A 24,511-nucleotide genomic window follows, 5' to 3' on the forward strand; every position below is an offset into this window, starting at 1 on the left:
TCGCACCAGCTAATTGTGGCTGTGTGGGCCTGCACCATGGACAATGCCAGGTCATCCAGAGTTTTCAAGGCAAGCTGAAAATCCACATTTTTGCATGAAGTTTGCTGCTTTTTACATGTTGGCAAGTAATTTAGAAAATGTTGACACCACGGGGTTCAAACAGTATACATCTAATATATATCTAGTTAGTCTACAGACAGTTTTTAGAAACTAGAGTTCAGATAAAGTCATGACCTTTCAGCTTTTGTTCTGGATACTAGGTACATGTGTGTGTGTGTGTTTTCACATTCCTGAAATGGAATCTGATTGGCCCAATGTACCTTTTCAGGCCAGAGTTTCTCAGAGGAGTTTATCACAGAGTTTGGCTGCATTTGGGTCAGTGCCCACCGGGGCTGCCTAAGGCCTAGCCTTTCAGCAGGAACCTTGATTGGGCCAACTTCCATTTCAGAGGCTGTAGCCATGGTAAGCTGTGTACCTGATATATCTAATAAAGAACTAGAATTTCCTCCTCCATAAATGAATATTTAAGTAGCATGATCTGTATTGGTTTCTTCTAACAAAATTCTATTTCTTAATAAGAAAAAGCAATGTTCCACTGATATTTAGTTAGAATTTTGGTAAAAATGTGGGTGGTGACAAGTATAATATATTGGTATTAATGGTCCTTAGAGCAAAGCTCTGATTTGCACCAAAATGTTGGCTCCTTCTTATTTTAAGAAAATTCTGTTCACGAAATTAGCAACCCTTAGGGTTAGAAGAGAGTTTAACCTCTTTAAACCTCCCTTCCAATCCCTCAATATTCTTTTATGGCATCCCCACCAAGCTGGCATCGCCTATATTGTGAATACTTCTCTTTACAGGGAGTGTAAAGGGAGCCACGTTTATCCTCGGATAGCCTGGTGATTAAGTTTTTTCTTATTGCACAGAGCCCAACCCACCACACGCAGTCAGCATAGCATAAATTTGCTAAATGAAATCTATTCACGTATTCTTTCATACGATGTTTACCGGGGAGATACTATATGCCAGGAACTCTCCTAGGATCTTGAGTAATATCAGAGCAAATCCACGTTCTTGTAGAGCTGATGTTCTAGCGCAGAAGCAAGAGGTGGTGGGAGAGACAATAAATGTTTTTAAAAAGTAAATCACATAAAGTGTTACAAGGTGATAGATACCATGGAAAAAAGAAAGAGTAGAGTTGAATGAAGGGGATTGGGAGGGAGGAGTGAGCTACAATTTTAAATAGACTGAATAGGGTAGGCCTCATTGAACAAAGATTCCCTTTCCACTTCCCAGACCTGCAGGATAATAATAGTAATAATAATAGCTTAGTATCTGTTGAATCCCAGCAGAGATTCTAAGCACTTTCTCTGTATGAAATTCATTAAATCCTCATAACAACCCTGAGCTAGCTACTACTTTTATCCCCATTTTCATAGGAGCACACTAAGGGGTAGCGGTTAAGTAAGTTGGCTAATATCATGCAACTAAGTAAGAGATGGTGGTCGACTAACCTTGACCTTCTGGCTCCAGGCTTTGGCTCTCAAACGCTCAACACAGCTGCTTTTCAATGCATCTCCCAAGTCTCCTCGTTGACCACTGCCCTCTCAATTGTTTCTTTCCCAGGCACGTGCTTTGTCCAGTGCCTTTCATTGTCTGTGATTCCTGGGATGAGGCTTAAAGTCTCTTCATCGTCCTGGGGTTTGTTGAGAATACTTTAGCTTTATCTGATATCACTGGACAAGGCGGGGGCACCCAGAGCTTCACGAAACCCTCCTTGGGCACACTCTGACCAGCCACCCTTACATCGGTTTTGTAAGGTCACAGTGATCAAAATAAACATGATTTTTTTTTCTCAGTTTTGACATAAAAAGACATCTTTTTTCAGCAAATGTCACTGTGGTTTCAAAGCCTAAGTGTGATGTGTGAACGGGGCAGCATTTGTAAAGTATTTCCTGCTCAGCCATAGGGTGAAATTATGCAAGCCAGTGAGTCCTGAAAACAGCTGCATCAAATTCTTAACACCTGCAAAAAAAAAAGTTTTGAAAATAACTTTTCATTGTTTTTAATTTGGGGATTGGTTGGTTTTCTGTTGTTTCAAACTCTGAAGGACCCTCCAATTCACTAAACCTTCAGTTGGAAAGAGAAGTGGGGAATTTTAAGAGAGTTTTGCAAATCTAAGGGAGAGACTTCACTGGAATTATATTTTCATTGATGCACTTAAAACAACTTCTCCTGGAACCAGCCTCAGGACTGCTCCTTAAAGCCACGACAAAAGCCCCAGGCTCTAGTCCTCTAGTGCGCCCTAGAGTCAGTCACTCCCTTGGCTTCTTGGTAGAGTTTCTCTTCGTAGGGGTGGAGGTAGGTGGGGGGTCTCGTCTTGTGCGAGGGGAAAGCAGAGCCAAGCTCCCATGACCTGTTGCATCCTCCCCAGCTTTTCAAGTTAAAGCGTTGGATTTCCTGAAATTGTTGAATCGGATCTAAGCGCAGGCGCCCCCTTTCCCCTGCCCCCCTCCCTAGCAAGGTGAGAGTTGCTGCTGGGGAGGGGCAGTGGGAGGGGGTGAGGTGGGGCTGGGATGGGGGCTGTTGGAGAGAAACTGAAGCGATGAGCACAGGACAGGAAAAGTGGGAGGAGGAGGAAGAGGAGGGGGGGGAGGAGGAGGTCGTAAGATGAGAGAGGAGGGAAACGTGTCACCAGCTCGGCTCCGGGAGCTCCGCTGCCGCCGCGTTTGTGGACTCGCGCCGGAGAGGACTTGAGTCTGGACCGGACCCCGCGGAGGGCAGAGCCGGGAGAGGAGGTAGAGAAGGCGGCTGAGCGGAGCGCGGCGGCGAGAGCCATCCAGGTCGCTCACTGCTCTCGGGTGAGAAAACTTTCTCGGGAAGACCGGAAACTTTTCCCTGGGCGCGCGGAGTCTGGGGCGGAGGCGAGCTGCGGGTGTGCGTGACTCGAGGTGACTCAGGAGGGGCTGGAGTCTTAGGCTCAGCAGTGGCACGGAATTGAGAACAAAATCTCCGGGCACACCGGGCACAATCCGGCGGGGCACGGGGAGGGGCCTTGGGGAAAGCGTTACATTTGGGGGCAACCGGGTGGGGGCCCCCGCGTGGTTAAGGATTCTCCGATCGGACGCTGCAGGCGGGTATAGAGGAAGGGGCTCGCGACCACCATGGGGGGCGCGGGGGGGGGGCGGGAAGCGCGCCCAGCGTCCGCACCTTAGGGTGGGCGAGGGACCGCTGTGGGGTGGAACGCGGGACGCCGCCGATCCTGGGACCCAGGCTGTGCCAGGAGATCGAAAAAGAAAGTTTGCTTGTCGGTCTTTCTCGTTCTCCTCTTTGGCCTGAGGGGCAAATCTAAAGAGCTGCCCCTACTCGGGCGCGGGCGATTCGGCGCCCCGAAACACCCCATCTTTTCCTGCCATTCCCCCTTTTTCCGGAGAGAGGCGTGGGAGGGGAGGCCAGAGAAGTGAGCCGCTTTGTCCCGAGCGCCGCTGGACGTGCGCGCTCTGCCGACTGGGGCGGGCCCGGACGCAGCTTGCGGAGACCCGGCGGGGCGGGCGGCTCTGCTCGCCGGCGGCATCCCCTTTCTGCTTCACCTTTCCCGCCAGACCTCCTTTTGGAGACGCTTTCCCCTGTGCGCCTACTGTGCGCGCGCAGAGCTCCTTGCGCGCACAGGGGGCGCCGTGGAGCCTCCGCCCCTGCAGCCGGCACCCTCTTGTCCCCAGTCTTCCGCCCCTTTTCCGAGGGACGGCCGTCCGAGGGCAGGCCAGGTTGTGTTACTTGCAAACCGTGCTTCAGGAATCGGCTGTGGGGTGCCTCTGTGGTTGGCAACAGGGTTTTCCCCTTGTTCTACCCACCTGCCTTTGGTCACATGCCACCGCCTCTTCCCCCGCGGTGCCGGGAGCCCGCGTTTTGTTTGTCAGCAGTAAGGCGGTGAGTATTTATAGACGCACTACAGTCTGCGGAGTGCAAGGTTTCAATTACTGCGATGCGCCCCACAAGACGGAAGGCTCACGCGAGGCGGCTCAGCGGCAGGTCTGCTCCGGAGACCCGCTTGGAAATAGTTCTGGGCCGGAGTCTCCGGGCATCCCTGCTGGGGCAGAGTTCTGGACCTGTTGCCCAGACGATACGTGCAAATCCAAATGACCCATTGCAAAGGACCAAAGCAGTCAAGGACGCCAACTCCAGATTGTCTCCATCCCCTGCCCCTCCCCCATCAAAGGCTGCTCGCTGATCAAGCCTCAGAGACTGCCCTTTTTACTTCCCTTTAGTGACCACCGTGGGTGCAGTCATGACATTTCACTGGCCTACATGCTGCAGTATTTCACGGTGCTGTGCTCTGGTAAATTGCTCTCTGGCTGGAAGGCGCTGTTACTGACAGCATGAAGCAGCAAGCGGGTCAGGAGGAGAGGTGGAACTTGCAGAAACTAATTCAGCCACATTTTAAATTTAGCCCCTGGTGAGGTTCCTAGTACGACTGAGGAAAGTGCAGCCCTCCTCTCTGTGGAACCTGGCTGGCCGGTCTTCTCTGGTTGCATTCAGCCCAAGAATCTGACCAAGGGTGCTGTTCAGAGTGTTTTTGTAGAATGTAGCAGATAAGGGAAACAATGCTTGGTCAGTCCACAAAGTTGTCTCTGGTTTTTTCAGCTCCAACCATCGTCCTTTCAGTATTTTACTGAAGCTTCTAACAGCCAGAACCATTAGTAGTGTAAAAAAGAAAGGCATTAGAAATAGACTTGTTTGACTGGGTTCTTTCTCAAGGGCTTAGTTTAGACAAAATTATTTCTCAATGAGGAGACCTCGTTTCTTTCAGATCCAGAGGGTCATGGATTTGTATTTATTTCAATGGGTGAAATTTCAATAATGGTCTGTGTTTGAACATTACAAAAACGTTCCCTTTATTTTAAAAAAGGGGAGGGGGCAAGCGCCTCTTGTGGTCTTAATAATGTCTTAAACTCTGCACTAACAGACTCTGATAATATTATGTAATCTGCACCAAAACAATGGTGAAATAGGTACTATCATATCCCCATTACATAGGTAAGCCCACTGAGGCTTAGAGAACTTCAGTTATTTGTCCAAAGCGACACACACAGGGGTGGAGCTGAGAATGGGTTCCAGATCTGTTACTCCAGCCTTGTAGTGCCAGCCTGTTCTGGAGATGTCTTTCCTTTCAGGGCCTCAGTTGTTAATTAGATCATCTTATAGTTGATTAACTTGGTGGCTTTTTTCTTTAAATGTCACATAATAGCACAGAGTGGCTCAATAACTGAAAAAAAATAATCCCAGTCTTGTCTTTAGAAAACTATCACACTGCTATCTGAAAATTTCATGCTGGAAATCCAGAGCTAATATCATAATCTTCAATTCATTCATCGACAATGTATGTGCAACATTTAAACCATTCATCTGTAGAAAATTGAAATGAGTAAGGGCTTTGTGGATTTTTTAAAAAAATATATTTATTTATTTTTGGCTGTGTTGGGTCTTCGTTTCTGTGCAAGGGCTTTCTCTAGTTGCGGCGAGCGGGGACCACTCCTCATCGCGGTGCGCGGGCCTCTCACTATCGCGGCCTCTCTTGTTGTGGAGCACAGGCTCCAGACACGCAGGCTCAGTAGTTGTGGCTCACGGGCCCAGTTGCTCTGCGGCATGTGGGATCTTCCCAGACCAGGGCTCGAACCCGTGTCCTCTGCATTGGCAGGCGGATTCTCAACCACTGCACCACCAGGGAAGCCCTGTGGATTTCTTAATGATTACTCTGTCTTAGGGAATTTGTAGGTGTGCATGTATATAATCCGCTGTGGTCATTCCTTTTGTATTGCCCTTGTACAAGGTAAAATATACTGAAATCTTTCTTGAATTGTAGCCTTTTTCATGTTCATCTTTTTTTGCAGAGCTAGACCAATACAGAATTGATTTGAGAAATAGAGTGTGAGGCCCTATGAAAGATCCCTACTGTGTTTAGCATTCATCATTGAAAGTTTATTCCCTAGAGTTGCCTCTGTATGTGCAAAATGTAAATGCTTGCTAAAAGCAATGCTTATAGAAAGTATCATTTGTGAACAAGTCAGTGGGAATTAATATTTCAGTTGCTGAAAGTTGGGAATAAAATATTTTGTGGGCTTCGTATGGGGTATGAGGTTAGTAATTTTGGAACAGAGACGGTGGTACCCTGTTAAGCAGAAGGTACTGTTTTACAAGGGAAGATTCCCCTTTGGAGCTAAGAAGGAGGTTGGGAGCATAGATGATGCAAGGCAATAATGGGGCATCAGAGGTGAACTTGAGTTATTTACGCTTTTGTCAGGGGCTGGAGATCCAAGGCAAGGTTTACCCTGAAACTTGTACAGTTAAATGAGCCAACTTATTTACTGGGCAGTAACTGTGAGCCAGGTCCAGCCATGGTAATGTTATCTGAACCTCCCAACAACTGTGCAGGTAGCTATTCTTTTCTCTATTTTAAGATGTGAAAATGAAGGCTCAGAGAGGTTAATTACTTTCCTGATGTCACACAGCTATTAACTAAAGCCCCTTGTTCTTTCTAGTTCATTTTGATATCTACCTTTGAAGGCCTTCCATGAAGAACCCAGGGTCCCAAGTACTCAAGAAGGTCCTACTTGTTCACATGGAAGTTTCTGGAAGTTTCTGGATCAGAGCAGTGTGGTAGCACCAAAATGAGGGCACAGGAGTTGGGTGAACAATGGAGGAACTGAAGGGACAGTCTGGATAATTCTGACAGTAGTTATCCCATGGAAGAAGGAGAGAGGCCCAGAAGGTATTGTGAATTTAAGAATTACTGGCATTGGTCTGGCTGGGGATGGCTGTCACATTGCTGGGCAAGACCTGGCAATTAGCCTGCCCGACAAGGTGCTGAGAGGGGAAAATGGGGGAGGAAGTACTGCCACCTCCCTTGGCATGGCTTCTGTTGTGAAGAGGCCTTGTTGGAAACCCCAGGTTATAGTTGATGTAAATTAGGGAGTCCGTGAGACCTGTTTCCATTTTAATTGGACTTGGCTCTTTGAGGTAACAGTCGCCCAATCTCTCTCTTTATTCTTTTCTTATGTTTTGCCAGTTTATGGCCTTTGTAGATCAATCCTTGGATTTCATTTAGAGGCGAGAGAGAGAGAAAGAGGAAGAAAAAAAAAAAAAGCAAAGGTTAGTGATTATCTAAATTGGATTAAGCTCTGTCTAGTAGCCGTTTAAAGAAATACTGCTGGCTCTCTAATTACCATCAACTAGGAATTTAAACGGTCTATTAAATTTAAGCTGACTTTTTTTCTTTCTTTCTCTTTTTTTTTTTGGCCCTCTGATAGTTGCAGCTTTAACATATTCTGGAAGTTTGGGGGCTTTTTATATATTCTTCAAATGTGTGGAGGACATTCTCTGCCTCCTCCCTTTAAAAAATATTACATTTCTGTAAGAGGATAATAAATGATATTATTATATACTGGCTTGGTTAAAAAGCAGAAGCTCATAGCCAGGTTCAGCCGGCTTTGGCTGGCTGGAGAGCGAGTCAGTGAACCGAGTTCTTTGTCAGAAATGTAGAGACACCTATGTTAGGCTTTCAGGGTGGAGTATGGCTCGCTTATTTTTCTCTGTAGTAAAAAGTTAGGCTTAGAATGAAAATCAGCCACCTTTACTCTGTGTGGAAGCTCTGAGTCAAAAATATGAGTGTTCTTTATCAAAGTGGGTGGTGCGTGTGCTTTGGGGCTGGGACTAAGGTGAGGCGAGCGAGGCGTCAAGAGCATGGCCCTGAGAGAGATGCCTCACTCACCCCCTCCTCTTCCCAGCCCTGCTGTGCTTACGGTGAACTGTGCCCAGAAGGGTTCTGGAGAGCAGTGGAACGCACCAAAAGATCTCTCTCCCTCTTGACCATGGCCTATGGAAAAGCCAGGTCAACATCTACCCCTGCCACTGCCCAAACAGCCTCTCATAATTATTTGTACAATTTATTTTGCATATAATCTTATGTTACAAAAAGCATGTATTTCCCTCTAAGCTTTCATTCTCTTTCCCTCACCTCAATTTTAGGGTGTAAATATGAGATTTCTCTCAGGCACTCATCAGTGTTCTGCTTTCACTTTAGATGATCGCCAAACACCAGCAACACCTCCAGTTTCTTGCTTCTCTCATTTCTTACAGAACTTCCTTCAACTTTGCTGGTTCTTTTGGACACAGGACGAGTTCTGTGTTTTGTTGAAGGCATCTGTGACAGCGGTTAGGTTTCTAGCAAGTACTAGGATTAAGAGGACACTTAGGGGCTCCCTTGGCCATTCAGGAACTAGAGTATATGTCCATTTAAGCTGAGCCTGGGAGAATACGTGAAGGAATTTGTTTTCCTCTTCTTACCAAGGACTGGGGGCAAAAATCCAGCAAGGGCTCTGATGTGTGTCTGTATTATTCTGAACTAAGCTGCCTCAAACCCTGTTACAACCTGCTCGTGACCTCAGCTGCGTAAATCCTCCGTGTAAACCCTTTTACGCTTGCTGTTGAACTCTAAATACTCCTCTGGAACGGGTTCAGCATCATTCCCCAGATGTCCTTGGGGGAGACCACGTCAGCTGCTACTGTCATTCTGGAGGACTCCACTACAGCTTGCTGGACGCTGGGGTCCACCACCGTGCAGCTGTATGGCCACTTTCATTGTAAAATATCTGGAGGCAAAAGTAGTGGGTGAACATGGTAATCCTTTGCAGTGTTCTGAGATAATTAAAAAAAAAAAAAAACTTGACCAACAGGATAATCGATTCCTTTCAGGCTTCAGAAAAGCCCCCAAGACACCCCCAAAGGTTAGAATCAACTTTGCAGAGGGGAGAGTTGTTCAAAGAGGGCACGCATTGGTCCTAACTGGCATCTTGGAGACAACACAGGTCAGGGATTTGAGATCTGGAGTCTGATCCCGACTCTGCTGTGGGCAAGCTGTCTGACCGTGGGCCAGTTGCTCAGTGTTCCTGTCTACAAAATAATGAGATTGGTCTTCCGTGAAGGTTCCTTCCTATTCTAAAATTCTGTGATGGCCAAGGATGTGTGGTCTAGAGCAGTTCTTCTCCAAGTGCATACGAATCACCCAGGGATCTTGTTAAGCCACAGAACCCGATTCAGTGGGTCTGGGTTGGGGCCTGAATGACTAACAAGCTCCCGGGTGATGCTGATTCCGCTGATTCTCAGGTTGCTGGTTAAGTAGCCAGGCACTAGAGTCTGGACCAGGGTCTCTCAACCTTGGCCCTATTGATACTTGGGACTGGACAATTCTTTGTTGTGGGAAGCTGTCCTGTGCATTGGAGGAAGTTTAACAGCATCCCTGACCTCTACCTGCTAGATGCCTGTAGTACCCTTCACACCTCCCCAGTATGGCAGCCAAAAAATACCTCCAGACATTGCTGAATGTCTCCTGCAGGAGGAGAGGGGGCAAAATCACCCCTGGTTGAGAACATTGGTTCTCCCTGCAACAGTGTTATCAATCCTGGTTGTACATCAGAATCACCTGGAAGATGTCTAGAAAATACAATAGTCTGGAGTTCTTCTCTTAAATTCTGGAAAAGTACTAGTCCCAGACTTGAGTCCTGGTGCTATTATCCTTCCATAGCTGTGGGCCAGCTCCTCTGGCCTCCGAACCAGAAACTCTTCACTTCTAAAATAGAGGTCATAATGATGCCTACTTCCGAGGGTTGTTGGGAAGATCAACTGAGATGACATGAAAATGAGCTTTAGAAACTACAGTCATCCCTCAGTATCTGCAGGGCACTGGTTCCAGGACCTCTCCCCCCTTCCCTATACCAAAATCCAAGGATGCTCAAGTTCTTTACATTCGGCCCTCTGTACCCGAGGGCTCAGAACCCGCAGATATGTAAGGCTGACTGTATAAAGTGCTGTGCAGACGTCAGTGGTGAGTGTTATACCACAGGCCCCTGGAGTTTTATTTTATTTGTTCAATTACTTTATTTATTTTTCCCAGGACTGGATTCATCTTCCCACAGGTCTGCCTAAGTGACCTCCACACTTTTCCCTCATTATTCCTCCGGCGCTGGCAGTTAGGAGCTGTGCGTCTTTTTCTGCAGTCAAAAACTGGCAGCCCGGGAGCCAAACTTTGGCATCAGAAATGTCTCGTTTGGTTTGAGTCGTGTTTTGAAAAAAAAATGATTATTTTTTCCAGTATTTAAAAATTGGGAGATTTGACATATAAACACAGGTTTCCAGCTTTTCTTTAAAAAAACAAAAAGAAGACTGAATGTTCTCTTTAGTTTGGTATGGTCCCCACCTGGCCTTCTAAGCGTGGTTGTGTTTTCTGCCTTGGCCTCTGTAGGCACTGAGTTTGCCATCTCAGCTTTAGGCCTTCCTGTGTTTTTCTTTCATCGTGACCAAATTACTATTCCTTTTTTCTCTTTTCTTTATTACTGGTAGGACAACGTCTGGCTCATCTTTGCATCCTGGGTAGTGGGTGCTCACTAGCTATTTATTAAAATGCGATATTTTGTCCCATCCTTTTCTGTCACAGATGAAAAAAAAAAGGATACTCGTTGAGCTTTACCTATGAAAGCTTGCTTTTCCTTCCCCAAATTTCCTTTCCAGTGTCCAGCGCCCATATTCTTTAGAGAAACAGACAAGAAAATGGAGAGCATGTATTTTCGGTTGACCTTTCATTAACTTTACTTTGTAACTGGAGAAGGTGATTTAACCTTTCTGCGTCAATCTTGTCTCAACTGTCCATCTTCAGTTACAGCCCTCGGTGTCGACTTGCATTTATAACATTACTTCTGAGTATTTCCTGCGAGCCCCTGAGCCCCCTGGGGGCAGATACTTTATTCTTCTTTGCCCCGTATGGCTTCCTCTACTTAGATCCTGGCACACAGCGGACCTTCTAACATGTGGTGGTTGCATGAACTTGAATCGAACTCATGACCTCCCTGAAATGATCAGATCCCAAGAGCCCCTTCAGGCTTCTGACTCTCTCTATCCAGTGCTGTTTACACTTGGCCCCATGACATAGGAAGAAGTGCCCTTCCCCTTCATCTCCTTTTCTTACGAAAAAGCACTCCATCCTGTTTCTGCAATGGGAGAGTGAAGCTAATTTTTAATAAATCGCACATGTTAATCTAGAGCACATTTCCCCACACTGAAAACTCCTGTTGGCTGCCAGACAGTAGCTTTTGACCGCTCTGTCACCCCCCAGGGATTTACGTATGTTCCGTGTCAGCAATGTAATTGCTGACATCACGGTCGGTCTCGGCTACTGCTGGTGTCTAGCCTTTTGTTTTATCATCTGGGAGGCACTGCAGAATTGCTCTGGATGGCATTTATAGGCCACACCCAAACAATCTGCACTCCAAGAAACTCCCTCCTCAAAGTGGGGCTTATAGAGGAGTAGATAAGATGTGTGGTTGTTCCCCACAGTTTTGCTTGACTTGTATCACAGGAGGGGATTTTTCTGGTGATTATACTGTGGTTTGCAGGCCTGGGTGGTGATGATGATGGGATGAAATAATTACTTCTAGATGGATCTGAAGTGTCAGTGCTCTGAGTCCGGTGGACATTTAGCCAACACTTTGAAACAGAGAGAAACCTGCGCTTGCATCCTGTTTGTGCCGATATTTACTCTTGCACAAATTCAGACTCCCAGACTCTTCTGTCTGCACTTGGTTTCCAGCGGAGTGCTGAGAAAGTTGCCTCATTCTTCCTGTTGAGCCTTTTCCATAGTCCAAACTTGACCTTTAACATTTTCTTGTTTGTGGGAGTGTCTGTCTCTCGGCTGTCTTTTGTCTCCTCCAAGTTGCGAAGTTTGGTCCTTAATCCCAACAAGCGTGCTGTGCTCTGCAGCAGTCACCTTCCTCTGCTGTGTTTGTAGGATCCACTGGCCAGCGTGCAGAGCCAGGACTCTGTGCCCGCGTGACCCAGGTCCAATAATGCTTAGGCGGACCCCAGTTCAGGCAGAAGGAAGGGCATTTTTCTGGTCCCCCAGAAATGGGAGGGCTGCTCTTTCTGCTGGCTCGGAAGTCCACATTTCATCCCGTCATTCAAAATTATTTACTGGGCACCTTTTATGTGCCCAGCACTGTGCTCATAGCGGGATACAGCAGTGAACGAGACAAGCAAGGTCTTACAGGTCTTGAAGGAACTTACGTGCTCTCAGGGCCAGTCAGACAGTGAACAAGTAAACACAATGACTTCAGCTCGCTTGAAGGTACCATGAAGAAACGAAGCTTCCTTCCTGTAAGGGACAGAGCATACAGGCTGCCTGAACCTGGTAAGAAGCTGTTGGTGATGGTTGAGAAGGGAAGCCATGGGTGGTGACTGTGTGGCAGACAGGAATGTTGTTAAAACAGAGGGTTGGGAGTTCAGGCCCTGGAATCAGGTAGGATTTGACTTTTGGCCCCACTTAATAGTCTTCTGACCTTGGGCAAGTTAATTCCCAGGCTTCAGTTTCTTCCTCTGCAAAACAGGAATAACAAAACCTACTTCCTGGGGGTTGGTTTAGGGTGGAAATGAACTAAGGCGATAGATGCCCGTAGAGGCTCGGCACCATCCCACCGTCACGACCAGCCTCTGAGGATGGTTAGTATATTCTTAGGAGCAACAACAATAGTAAAATCGGCGTGGTAGGCAATTGATTTGCAAAATGGTCCCACTGCTCTTAAAAACCCACTTCTGACTTGGTTTCCATCCCATGGGCGGAGGTTGGGGAGTTCAAATCTGGTTTCCTAGGTTGGCTTAGAGGGTTCTGTTTGGTGTGTGTCTCTTTTAGTGAAATCCCAGGTGCTGCTGGCTCTCCCTGGTGAAGAGTATACCTGGGTGTGTATGTGATATCGGGGTGGCGGGTTGCTTTTGGCTCTACCGAGGAATCGATGATGGGGTAAGAGTGAGATAAGAGAGAGAACTGGTTGGTAAAGAGGCTGGTCAACTAGACGATGTGGCAGGTGGGAGCAGATACATCGGCTGAGGGTTGGTTCTGCGTACGCACCGTGTCAGGGTCTGATCCCCCTCCAAGTCTGTCAGAGGCACCCAGTTTCGTGTGGCTTACAGGGTAGGGACTGAATGCATGGCTGGTGATGCTGAGAGGTTATCATGGCCATCAGCAAAGCCAAACTCTTAATTAGCTGAGAAGTCAATAGATCTAGGGAAGGGAAGTGACTTACCCAAGGCCACAGTGGCTGGGTAGCGCTGGCTTACGTTACACCCCCATTAGGCTCTGGGTAAAAGGTGTGAGAAGGTTTGGTGGTCATAGCTACGATGGGAGAAAATAAAGGTCACCAACCTATATGTGAGGCCCCCAAAGTGTTAGTCAGCCTGGTGAATTAGTTGCCAATACTTAACATATCAAGTGATTTCAACATTTTAAAAACTCTGGATTCGGGGCTTCTCTTAGAAAATTCAGATCTGGGACTGCTGGGCTTTTATACTGAGATGGCAAAAACCAGATTGGATTGAGCAATGGCTGGCTCCTTTAGCCTGGGTTGGTCCTGCCCACTCTCTGGGATATTCCAGACTCAGCCCTTTGGGCTTGTTTGTGATGCATGATGCAAAGACGGAAAGAAATTGGTTCTTCCTTTCATCTTCGTTTCTGACCAGGGTTTATTTTCTGGCCCATGTATCCCTAACAAGGCAGCTCCTTTTACACAGGAAGTGTGCTGAATAAATCAATTTGCGCTGAATGAATGAGTGAATGGATAGTTATGGATAGAGGGCTGCGCTTGGGATCAGGAGCCAAGTTTGAATCCTGACTTCCCCCTGATAGCTGAGTGACTTTGAACAAATCATATAACCTCTCTTGATTTTTACTTTAGGAGGAGGGAGGGAAGTAGGAGGCGGTCACTGTTGTTTTTACTTATTTATTTGAATAAGTAATACATCTTCATGTTTCAAAATTCAAAAGATACAAAAGGGTTTATAGAGAAAAGTGTTCCCCTCTGTATCCCTACCACCCAGCTCCTTTCCTGGGGAAAACCTGTGTTACCAGTTCCTGGTTTGTCCTTTCAGAGATACTTTATGCTCATGCAATGAAATATGCAAATACTCTTTTTCATCTTTTTTTATGTAGATGGGAGCCTAATATACAAATGATTCTATGCTTAACTTTTCAACACGCTTCACTCAGAGTGTCCCCTGGAGAGCATCCCTGGCTCTCCCCTTCTTTCTTAGATTCCAGAGTATGGGATACCATAGTTGACATAGTCAGTCCTCTGTTGCTGAGCATTTAGGGTCTTCCCAACCCATTGCTTTTATGAAGAAGGCTGTAGTAAAAGCCCTGGTTCCATAAGCCACTTGACATGCCTGGAATAACATTACTGGGAGTAGACTTGCTGTGTCTGAGGGTACAGCCGTTGTTATTTTGGTAGACCTTGTCAAATTTCCCTCCATCGCAGTTGCCCCAGACTGCTGTCCCTCCAGCAGGGCGTGAGAGTGCCTGTTGCCCCACACCATGGCTGAGTGTCACCTTTTGGGGACCTATGAGGGCTTCGTGAAGAGCAGTGTTCTATAAAAATTTTAATGCTAGCTACAATTTGGGGGACCCCTACTATGGGCCAGGCCATGGTCTGGGCTGTCTCATTTAATGTTAACAACATCGAGGGAAGTATCACAGTCATTTGACAGATGAGGAAACTGAGATTCAGAGAGGTTGAGCCATTTATCCAGGTCACCCAGTTAATAAATTGTAGAGGCTGGATTTGAACCCAGGTTTGTCAGATTTCAATACCAGGATGTTTTCATACAGTAAAGCCGTATGTAATGTGAGGTGTCGGTATCCTCAGCTGACACTTGCTTATAGTTTCTGTGTCTCCCAGCAACAGTACCTCTCAGGGGGCTGGTTCATTTGCTCATTCATCAAATATCTGTGGAATTCCTGCACTATACCAAGCTCTGGGGATGCACCTGAGAACAAGATAGACATAGTCCCTGACCTTATGGACCTCATAAAAACAATAAGAAATAATTCTGTAGTGATTTATTGAGGTAGATTGTGATATGACAACAAAGGAGGTGAGGAGGACACTCTATGGGGTGATGTGACCTGATCATGGGGGAGGGGAAGGAGGGCCTTTCTGAGCAAAGGAAGTTTAGACAATAAAGGGTGTGCAGGTTTGAGCCTGGAGAAGTGAGTGGGAAGTATTTCACACAGAGGGCACAGCATGTGCAAAGGTCCTGGGGCAGGAAGGAGTGGGTGGTATTAGAGGAAATGAAGGAAAGTCAGTGAGCTGGCGTGCAGAGTGAAGGGAGGTGAGAGTGTGAGGTTGGGGTTTGGGGATTTATTCTAAGACCTGTGGGGAGCCTTTGAAGTCATTGAAGCAACATCGGCCGTAAGCAACACAGGCACTGGGCTATTGGGTTCTTGTCCTAAGCAGCACCTCCATTTCCTTCTCTGTAAGATGGGGATGGTGATGGCACACAGGGCTTTCCAAACATTTTGAATGTTACAGACAGTAGGAAATACTGGTACATTTAGACTCAGTACGAGTACATGTGTAATATACACGCTTCTCCCAAATGCAGTGCACTCTGATATTTTCTGTTCTAATCTATATCATTAAAGGTTTTTGGACAAGATCCCCTAAATTTATTTTAGAAACACCGAGATAAATACATGTCAAGTGCCTGCACCTTACTTCGCTCTCAGCGAATGTGCTATCATTCTCCACTCTCATCATTATAAAGATCTCTCTGGCCACAGTTAGAGAATGGATGGGTGAAGTTGAATGACAGTATCTAAATCCTGAGGCTGCTTAAGGACGTTGCCTCTTCGTTTCTGTGTTTGTGTCCCAGGGAAGGAGCTCCACGCTGGGCTTCCTGCCTGCAAGGTCTCCTGGGCGGGGTGGGGTGGGGGGGCGGATGTGTCAGATGGACTTTCTGTCTGGTTTCCCTGGGAACTGGTTTCTCCTCGTTTTCCATTTTCTGGGCGGCCACATCAGACTGAGTACCCAGTTTTCTTTGACTTCTTTGTTATTTACACTCAGAGTGGCTTTTTCCTGGAAGCTTCAGAGTCATTATAAGCCACCCACTTCTTTATTTTAAGTTGTGCCATGGTCCTACTTCCCTTTTCAGAGTTGAGTGTTGGAGCCTTAGTAGAATTCATTTGCATTTTCCACTGAGTGTACCACCTTCTGCCCACTGGCCCGGCCCGTAAGCTGCACCCCCCTCCCCGTGCCCTGGCCCTGGAAGCCGGGAGGAGAAGGCAAGAAACCACATTCTTTTTCTCCAAGAAACACATTCTGGATCGTGTGTGCAGAGGTTTCCAAAGAGACCCCTGTGCAGTGAGCCTGGGAGAGCAAGGCCGGTGACAGCACCCAGTAACCCTCTAACTGCCTCACGCTTCATGGACACAGGACCCTGGCTTTCCAGATTACTGAAGTGAACGCTTCCAGCACCCAAAACTTAACCCCTTAAACCATCTTAGAAGCACATTTTTCTAAATGTTAACCTCATCGGTCCTTCACAAGGGAATATCTACTGAGACGCTGTGGCTTCTGTAACTCAGAGACTTTAGGCAAAGAAGGTTTTGTGGTGGTGACAATGATGATGGTGGTGGTTGTAGCTGAAGTGTGTCCCCCCCAAATTCATATGTTGAGACCTAGCCCCTAGTACCTTCGAATATGACTGTATTTGGAGATGGGGCCTTTACAGAGGTGATTGAGTTAAAATGAGCTTGTTAGAGTGGGCCCTAATCCAATCTGACTGGTGTCCTCATAAGAAGAGAAGATTTGGACACACAAAGAGACACCAGGGGATGCACATACACAGAGGAAAGGCCACGTGAGGACACAGGGAGAAGGTGGCCGTCTGCAAGCCAAGGAGAGAGGCCTCAGGAGAAACCAACCTTGCTGATGCCTTGACCTTGAACGTGTATCTCCTGAACTGCAAGAAACTAAATTTCTGTTGCTTTAACCATCCCATCTGTGGTGTTTGGTTATAGCAGACTGAGCAGGCTAATACAGCAGTGATGGTGGCAGTAATAAAAATAAACAATAGGTAGCATGTATCAAGCACTTGGTGCATACCAAGACTATTTTAAGCCTTACTTGAATCATCTCATCCAGCCCCCACCAATCCTAAATCGCCTGCCTTGGCTGGAAGTGGTGACACGGGGCCTGGCTCCGGCCCCTTTGCTCTGAACCTCCACTGCACCTGTGGTAGCACCTGCATAGTTCCAGGAGCCATGCCAAGCACCTCGTAGATAATCTTTCTCATCAGCACCACAACTCTCCAAGTTCCCATGTTTTAGAGGTAGAGACTGCAGTTTAGAGTGGTCCAGGGACACAGAGTGAGTATATTCTCTTTTTGTTGGCTGCACTAACAAATTCCCACAACCTTGGTGGCTTCAAACATCAGAACTGTATTCTCTCACAGTTCTGGAGTCAAAAGTCCAGAATCAATGTGTCACAGGGTCACACTCCTTCCAGAGGCTCTAGGGGTGAATCTCTTTTTCTCTTTTTCCCAGTATACCCACTTCTAGCTGCATTGGGAGAATCTATTTCTTTCCTCTCTCAGCTTCCTCTGTTGGCTGCCAGCATTCCTTGGCTTGTGGCTGTATCTCTCCAGTCTCTGACTCCATCTTCGCATCTTCTCTGTGTGTATCTGTGTCTTCTCCTCTTCTGTCTCCAGTCTCCTGCATTCCTCTTATCAGGATACATGTCATTGTATTTATGGGCCCACCTGGATAATCCGGGCTAAGCTCCTTCTCTCAAGGTCCTTGACCTAATCACATCTTTTGCCACCCGAGGTAATAGTCACAGGTTCTAAGAACTAAAAAGTGAATATATCTTTGGGGGCCGGTTTTTCTGCCTCATACAGTCAGTGAGTGGCAGAATGAGCATTGATGCCAGGGTTTGTCTGATTCCAAAGCTTCTAGTGACCACTCCTCCTTCAGAACTACAGACATTCGCATTAATTTTAATGGTATGTTAACTCTTCCATTTAGGGGGTACCATACTTGATTTAACCTGTCCCCTTTGGGTGGATATTTCGGTAGTTTCCAGTTTTTCGTTACTGCAAGGAATGAGCAAATCTGCCAGTCTTTGGGGACATGTGACCGTGTCTGTAGGGTGCATTCTTAGAAGTGGAACTGCTGGGCCAAAGGGCTGGTAATTCTTAGCTTGCTTCACTCTGTGACCAACACCCGCCCCCGCTGCTGCCCGGAAAGAACGCTGCAGGAAAGGAGTTGAGAGGCATCATGCCTCAATAAATAGCATCGTGAGTTACCAAAGGCCCTAATGCACTGTGACCACCATGGGAGGTCAGAGGCCTGGCCTGCTCCCAAGTGGAGTATTTTCCAGATGCTTGTGAGGTCGCCATAAGCTAGAGGAAGTGTTGCTCTGTGTCTACTGCTGTCATTGCTTGGAGATTTAGAAATAACAGCAAGTTATTTTATTTATTTAACAAGCACTTACGAAGCATTTGCTCTTTGCCATGTGCTGTCCTCTCTAAGTGCTTTACAAATATGTACTCATTTTATCCTCATTCAACCCTGAGGTTGTCGTGCTAGCAAGCTCATGTCGTGCAGGGGGAAATGGAGCCTCAGAGAGGTCAAGAAACTTGCCAGGGTCGCACAGGGAGTAAGGGGTGGGGTGTCTAACTAAGGCAGTCATGCTTTCTCTTTTCATTTTCTCTCCTCGTTCTCCTCTTGTTGGCATCAAACGTGGTCTTAGAGTTCCTTATGCCTGTTTATCTCCTGGGCGTGAGATTTGAACTTTGATAAGAAATCTTGTGACTAGATGTTCCTGACTAACTTGGTAGCTTCGATGCTGATTTTCTGGCTGCGTTTGGTAGCCTGGCAAAGTGGGAATGAGCTGTAGAATTAGGCCATTTGTCAGTCGGCGATTTGCTGCTTATTAGTTGTGTGACTTAACTGGCCGGTTCCTTAACTTCTCTGATCTTCAGATGGGGTTTTATGAGGATTAAGTTTCCCGACCGTGACAGTGCTTGTCATCACGTCAGGCAGGCAGTGGTTCCTTATTAGCTGCTGTCCTGTCCTTCTTTTTTATCTTGAGCACTGTGCTTAGGCTTGAGGTAACAGAGGTAAGTCCCCATGCCCATCTTCAAGGAGTTTACAGATGGCCTAGGTGGGAGTCAGGGAACCTGAGTTCTAGCCAGTCCTGGCTCTCTCCTACCTCAGACACATCGGATGTTTCCCTGCTCCTCTGGGCCTCACTTTTGTCACCTGTAAATGGGGGCCTGGACTGGCTTCACCCCAAAGCCCCATCCGTCTTGTCACTTTCTGATCTGTCCTATCTAGGTCAGGACAAACCCACGTCTGAGGAGCCAGCACCGTAGCAGGTGGATGCAGGGTGTGTCAGCTTTTCCCTTTAGACCACTCTTGCCACCACGCCCAGCAGCTTCCTCTACGTGCTCTGGGGAGTCCTCTTGGCTCCGTCCACAAGTGAGAATGGTAGAGACCCAGACAGCTTTGGATTGTCTGTATCTGAGGGTGGCATGGGTCTGCCCATGCGTCTTGCTGGACGCACACACGGCTTGGAGCAGGAGGCCTGGTGGGGGGCGCTAACTGAGAAGTTGGGCGGGGCCGGGGTGGGGACAGGAGCCCACCCTGGGATCCTCCGTGTCGCCCGGCCTCCTGGAGAAGTGGTGTTTCAGCAGGAAGCCGGAAGCTGAACACCTGATCGATCCGTTCTGCTCACCTTTCTACTTCCCTGTACAAGTGCCCCTGAGTGGGCGGCAACTGCATCACCTGGAGTTTAGGATGCTCATAAAAGGAGTTAATAGCCCGTAATTACACAGATGAATTGCACTTAGCAGGCCCATTTAAAGAAGGGCGGTGAAACAGAGCCTCTCTTAGTAGTGTGACCTTTACCGGGCAAATCAAATCCCAAAGCTAGCTAGTTTCAGGCTTCCCAAGGGGCTTCTGGGGGTTGTATGACTTCCTTGCCTCACTCATTGATTTGCACAGATCTTTCCACCTTCCAGGGGCACTTGTGGAAGTATTGAGACCCTCTGAAACTGAGCGGGCTTGTTACAACTTCCCCAGCATTTACTGGTAAAGTTTAGTCACTATTTGCTCAGTCTGAGAATGGGTCGAAGGGCAGGAGATTGTAAAAGAAAATGGGACACAAGTCTGCTTTCCTTTAAAAAAATGTGAGAGGTGGGCCGAGTCATTGCTCTTTTGGCTCCTGGCTTTACAAGTTCACTGTCACTGTGCCCATTGTCTGCAGACAGTGTTAGCAGCGCCCGCACCCTCTGGATGGACGGCCTCAGTGCCCGTCTAGCAGCCTCACTCCCCTTCTGACCAGAGCAGCGTGTTTCCTTAGAAGGAGGCACCTCGGTTCCTCCTTCTCCTGACGCTGCAGCTGGCCCTGCAAAACTTACTCCTCCTGCCAACCTGAAAGTTGGCATTTATGGCTGGAAAGTCGTCTTCTTTCAGCATTGTTTTTGGGGTCATAGCAGAGTAAGCTGGTGAGAGAGGTGCCAGTGAGAATACTTCTGGGCTAAACCTTAAAGCCTTGGAAGGAAAAAGTAACTATGACCTTTGGTGGTTTCCTTCTGTCCTTCACTCTGACCAGTTTCAAAACTCACTTTAAGTCGTCAGTTTGGACTTGAGGCTCACTAAAGATTAAAAGACTGAAATGACAGGTTCAAAAGTGCCGAGGAAAGAAAGAGGTGAGTCTTGAACAGAGACAGCTGATGCTTGAGAGCCTTGGCTCTGCTGTTCTGCTGGGCATGTCACACCATCTCATTTCCTCTCTCATCAGTCCTGGGAAGTTGGCAGTGCTAACAGGTGTGGACTCTCAGACTTAATGAGCTCAAAGTCACACAACTTGGGAGTGGCCTTGTTAAGACTCAAACCCAGATTCACTCAAAGTCTCTGCCATTAACCATGAAGCCTTAAAGGTTTCCAGGAGACAGTATCCTTGAACCCAACCCTTCAGCGTAGATTAGATTTAGACAAGCAGAGAGGAAGAGGGAGGGGGTTCTGGGCAAGGGAAACGGTAGATACAATCAAAAGCCTGGGAGCGAGTCAGCCTGGCATGGAGCATTGACGGCCAGTTGTAAGCTCCATGGGGCAGGGACCACATTCTCCAGGGCCACCATTGTATCCCCAGTACCTGAGTGCCTGGAGCATAGTAGGTGCTCAATAAATATTTATTGTGTGAACAAATACATGACCAGTCATCTTCCCATACACCATGAGCCTCTGGAAGGCAGGGACTAGGTCTTAGAAATCTTTGGATGCTCCACAGCTCACATGGTTAATAAACAGTAAGCAATAAATATGTTCTGATGGAATGAACAGCAGGTAAGAGAGGGTGAGGAGATGAGCCTGAGTGAAATGGCACTGACGCTTTGGGAAATACTGAGCGATACGCATGGGCTGCCGTGGTCAGGGCGTGTCACGGACGGTCTTCAGTGCCAGGACAAGGAGCTCTTGTGTTCTCCATTTTTTAAAAAGCCACGTCTTAACACACAGCATCGTGGGGTCTACAGAAACCCAGCCAGCACCCGAACTCTGATGAGCGTGCATGGGAACCACAGTCAAGTACAGCTTAGAAATCACTTTTCTGTAGGACTGGCCTCAACCCACTGTCGCTGACTTCCCATTTTGGGAAGTGCCCACACTGTTACAACTAACAAGAGGCCTGTAAACACTTGTGAATGGGACCCTGCAGGGTATAGATAGTGCTGTGGGGTCCTGGAATTGTTTTTAGGATAGTTTGGCCAGGAAGCCCCAGCCAACTTCCTCCAAGATGGGGTCTGCTCAGCCTAGGCGTTTTTCAACAAAAGCTGCCCTCTCTTTTCAGGTGTTGGCTAACGTTGTGGTTTTGAGAAAGCCTGAGGGCCAGAAAGCAGTCCTGGGAGAAGCCCTCTGGGTGGGCAGTCGGAACCTTCAGGTCCAGAGGAGAAGCCGTCCCCTCACCTGGACTTATGACCCGTGGCTTCGCCCCCAGCCTGCCTGTCGAGTTCCCCAAGATGGGCTCTTTCCGCAGGCCCAGACCGCGCTTCATGAGCTCCCCGGCGCTCAGCGACCTGCCCCGCTTCCAGGCAGCCCGCCAGGCTCTGCAGCTGAGCTCCAACTCGGCCTGGAACAGGTACAGGAGGCACGGGCGGGCAGAGGGGCACCGCCAGCACCAGAGCAGGGCCAGCGGCTGGCCGAGCTTCAGCATCTCCTGAGATCTCAGCTCCAGAAGGTCGTGAGTATAGGGATGATTGATGAAGAGAGTGCTTTTCCCTACAGCAACTGTATCCGTTAGCTTTCCTTTTTTTAAAAATATTTTTTTTCTTTTTTTATTGAAGTATAGTTGATTTACAATGTTGTGTTAGTTTCAGGTGCACAGCATAGTGATTCAGTTATTTTTTTTTCTGATTGTGTTCCATTATAGGTTATTCCAAGATATTGAATATAGTTCCCTGTGCTGTACAGTAAATCCTTGTTGCTTATTTATTTTATTTATAGGAGTTTGTGAATCTCATACTCCTAATTTGTCCCTCTCCCCCTCCCTCTCCCCAGCTTTCCTTGTTTTAGTAGAGGGAAAGCGGACCACTGGGGGCCTCTGGGCTCTCAGAGTCGGTTAACCAGCCCGGGACAGTTGGATGTGAACTTACAGTTACCGTTCATGCCCATCAGTCACACGTCAATTGTAAGAGGACCCGGGGGTGGGAACATATAAGTAACCTCAAGTCACCTGTTACCTATTTGGAGAGCTAAGACAGCATCTGTGAAAAGCTAACTAAGCAGCGTAAACCAGGGGTGGCCCATACCTGGGAGCCACAGGTGGCTGGGAGAGGAGACACTTAGCCTTTGTAAGGCGCCCAGCTGAACTTTTGTGCACCCAGCACTGAGTAGAGACTGAATCCGTTCTATGTCTCGCCCTTCTCTGAGCTGTTTTTCAGATCTGTGTGGTTCCTCTTTGGATAAATCGATGCATCATTATTTTAAAGCATTATGGAATTCTTTGTCATTTGGATCATTATGGATTTTTTCAATGAATGCCCAACCCTTATGACGGGGAGGGAGGGGGTGTCCGAAATGTTTTGATGTTAAATGGAGGCTTGTTCATTTAAAAAGGCCTGGAACCCTTGGTAAAGACAAGCTTGTGATTAACTCCTTGCTGAAATGTTGGGCTGGGGTCCAGAGAACGTGGAGTCAAGACTTACCTGGGCCCCTCAATGGATTAACTCTTCTGCCTAGACAGTGGCAGGAGTGGGAGTGGAAGGGGAAGTGAGGCCAGCCCCGCTGGAGTTCTTCCCAGAGGGTACTATTAAAAGGCAAGGACAATTAAAATCCATATTTGAACCATTTTTTAAATTAAAAATTAAAAAAAGGCAAGGAATTATCCTTTCCTATTGGCCCTGGGTGTCCAGGCTGCCCTGTGGAGACAGGTCTCCTAAGTGAAAGAACCCCAGACCTGGGTCAGCTCCTGCTTGCAGGTAATGCCACTGGGGATTCTTTCAGGCCCAGCGGTGGTGGCCACGCACTTTCCTGAGAGCAGATCCCACTGCCTGCCCTTCATTAAGGCTGCTCCCCAGCAGGGCTGCCAACTTGTGAGAAAGTGCGGGGAGGAGAAGGCCTACTTTTGGGTCTTCCTGGCCTCAGTCTCCCTTCCTCTCCAAGGACCCTCAGATGGACGTGACGGATAGAAAATGTGGCCGTGTTTGTGCCACAGGCTTCCCGGCCCTTCCACCCACCTTCAGCTCTGAGCTGCTTGTGGAAATGGCCCCGGGGAGACAGATCCACTCACCAGGGGTTGTTTCTATTTCCCTGCAGTGTCCAGACTGCCGTGATCAATGTCTTTAAAGGGGGCGGCTTGCAAAGCAATGAGCTCTACACACTGAACGAAAACATCAGGTATGTGGCTGGCCAGGCCGGGACCCTCCCACCATGGGCCTGAGCTGGGGTGGAAGGGGCTACCCCACCCCCAGGAGCTTTACCTTAAGTTCTGTTTTCTGCTTGGTTCCTATTGCTGCTTCTGTTGGCTTTAATGAGACTCTTGTAACTGTTAAGTTCTGGGGCCCTGATCTGTCTAGACTTCTGCTCCAGAGAGGGCTCGTCCATTTGTCCATGTATATAATGTATGTTTGGGTCACTGGGGTGCAGGGGGTAGAGGGTTGACATCTGGTAGCTGCCATTTATTCTGTAAACATTTCTTGTGCCCCGCTTGATTATTAGGTGCCGTATTAGGCAAGGCTGGCCCAGCAGTTGGTAGCAGACTGCTTAGGATTTTATTACTATTCTTCCTTTTACTAAGTAGCTTGTCAACTTCTTTGTGCCTTGGTTTCCTCTTCTGTGAAACAGAGATAGGAAATGCACCTACTTCCAATGCACAAGATTCTTGTGAGTTATTGAGTTACTACATAAATAGTCTGTAAGAACAGGGTTGGAACACACCAAGTATTTGGTACTTGGAGCTCTTATCATCATCGTTACTGTCATTGCTGTTAGGTTTTGGTGATGAAACCCTCAATAAGACATGGTCCTTGAGGAGTTTAATGTCTTCGAGAATCTTCCCAGTAGTGTCCACTACTTGTTCATTCATTCATCAAATATATGAGTGCCTCCCTATTAGCCAGGCACTGGAAAAAACAATGA

The 24,511-nt window shown here is 47.6% G+C and overlaps 1 protein-coding gene across 3 annotated transcripts in view; it reads left to right on the top strand.

Annotated features, from left to right (window-relative positions):
- The first annotated feature begins 2,678 nt into the window (after nucleotides 1-2,678).
- Nucleotides 2,679-24,511, top strand: part of PRR5L (proline rich 5 like) — an 81,359-nt gene continuing 59,526 nt past the window's right edge. For all 3 annotated transcript variants that reach the window (XR_005021035.1, XM_036862179.1, XM_036862178.1), the window contains exons 1-3: nucleotides 2,679-2,861; nucleotides 21,726-22,013; nucleotides 23,690-23,770. Coding sequence is in view for 2 of the 3 variants with exons in the window: in XM_036862179.1 (XP_036718074.1) it covers nucleotides 21,850-22,013; nucleotides 23,690-23,770 (245 nt within the window). In the remaining variant the exon portion in view is untranslated. The remainder of the gene's footprint in view (nucleotides 2,862-21,725; nucleotides 22,014-23,689; nucleotides 23,771-24,511) is intronic.

This window comes from Balaenoptera musculus, chromosome 8, assembly GCF_009873245.2.
Source record: "Balaenoptera musculus isolate JJ_BM4_2016_0621 chromosome 8, mBalMus1.pri.v3, whole genome shotgun sequence".
In the NCBI taxonomy this organism is placed as follows: Eukaryota; Metazoa; Chordata; class Mammalia; order Artiodactyla; family Balaenopteridae; genus Balaenoptera; species Balaenoptera musculus.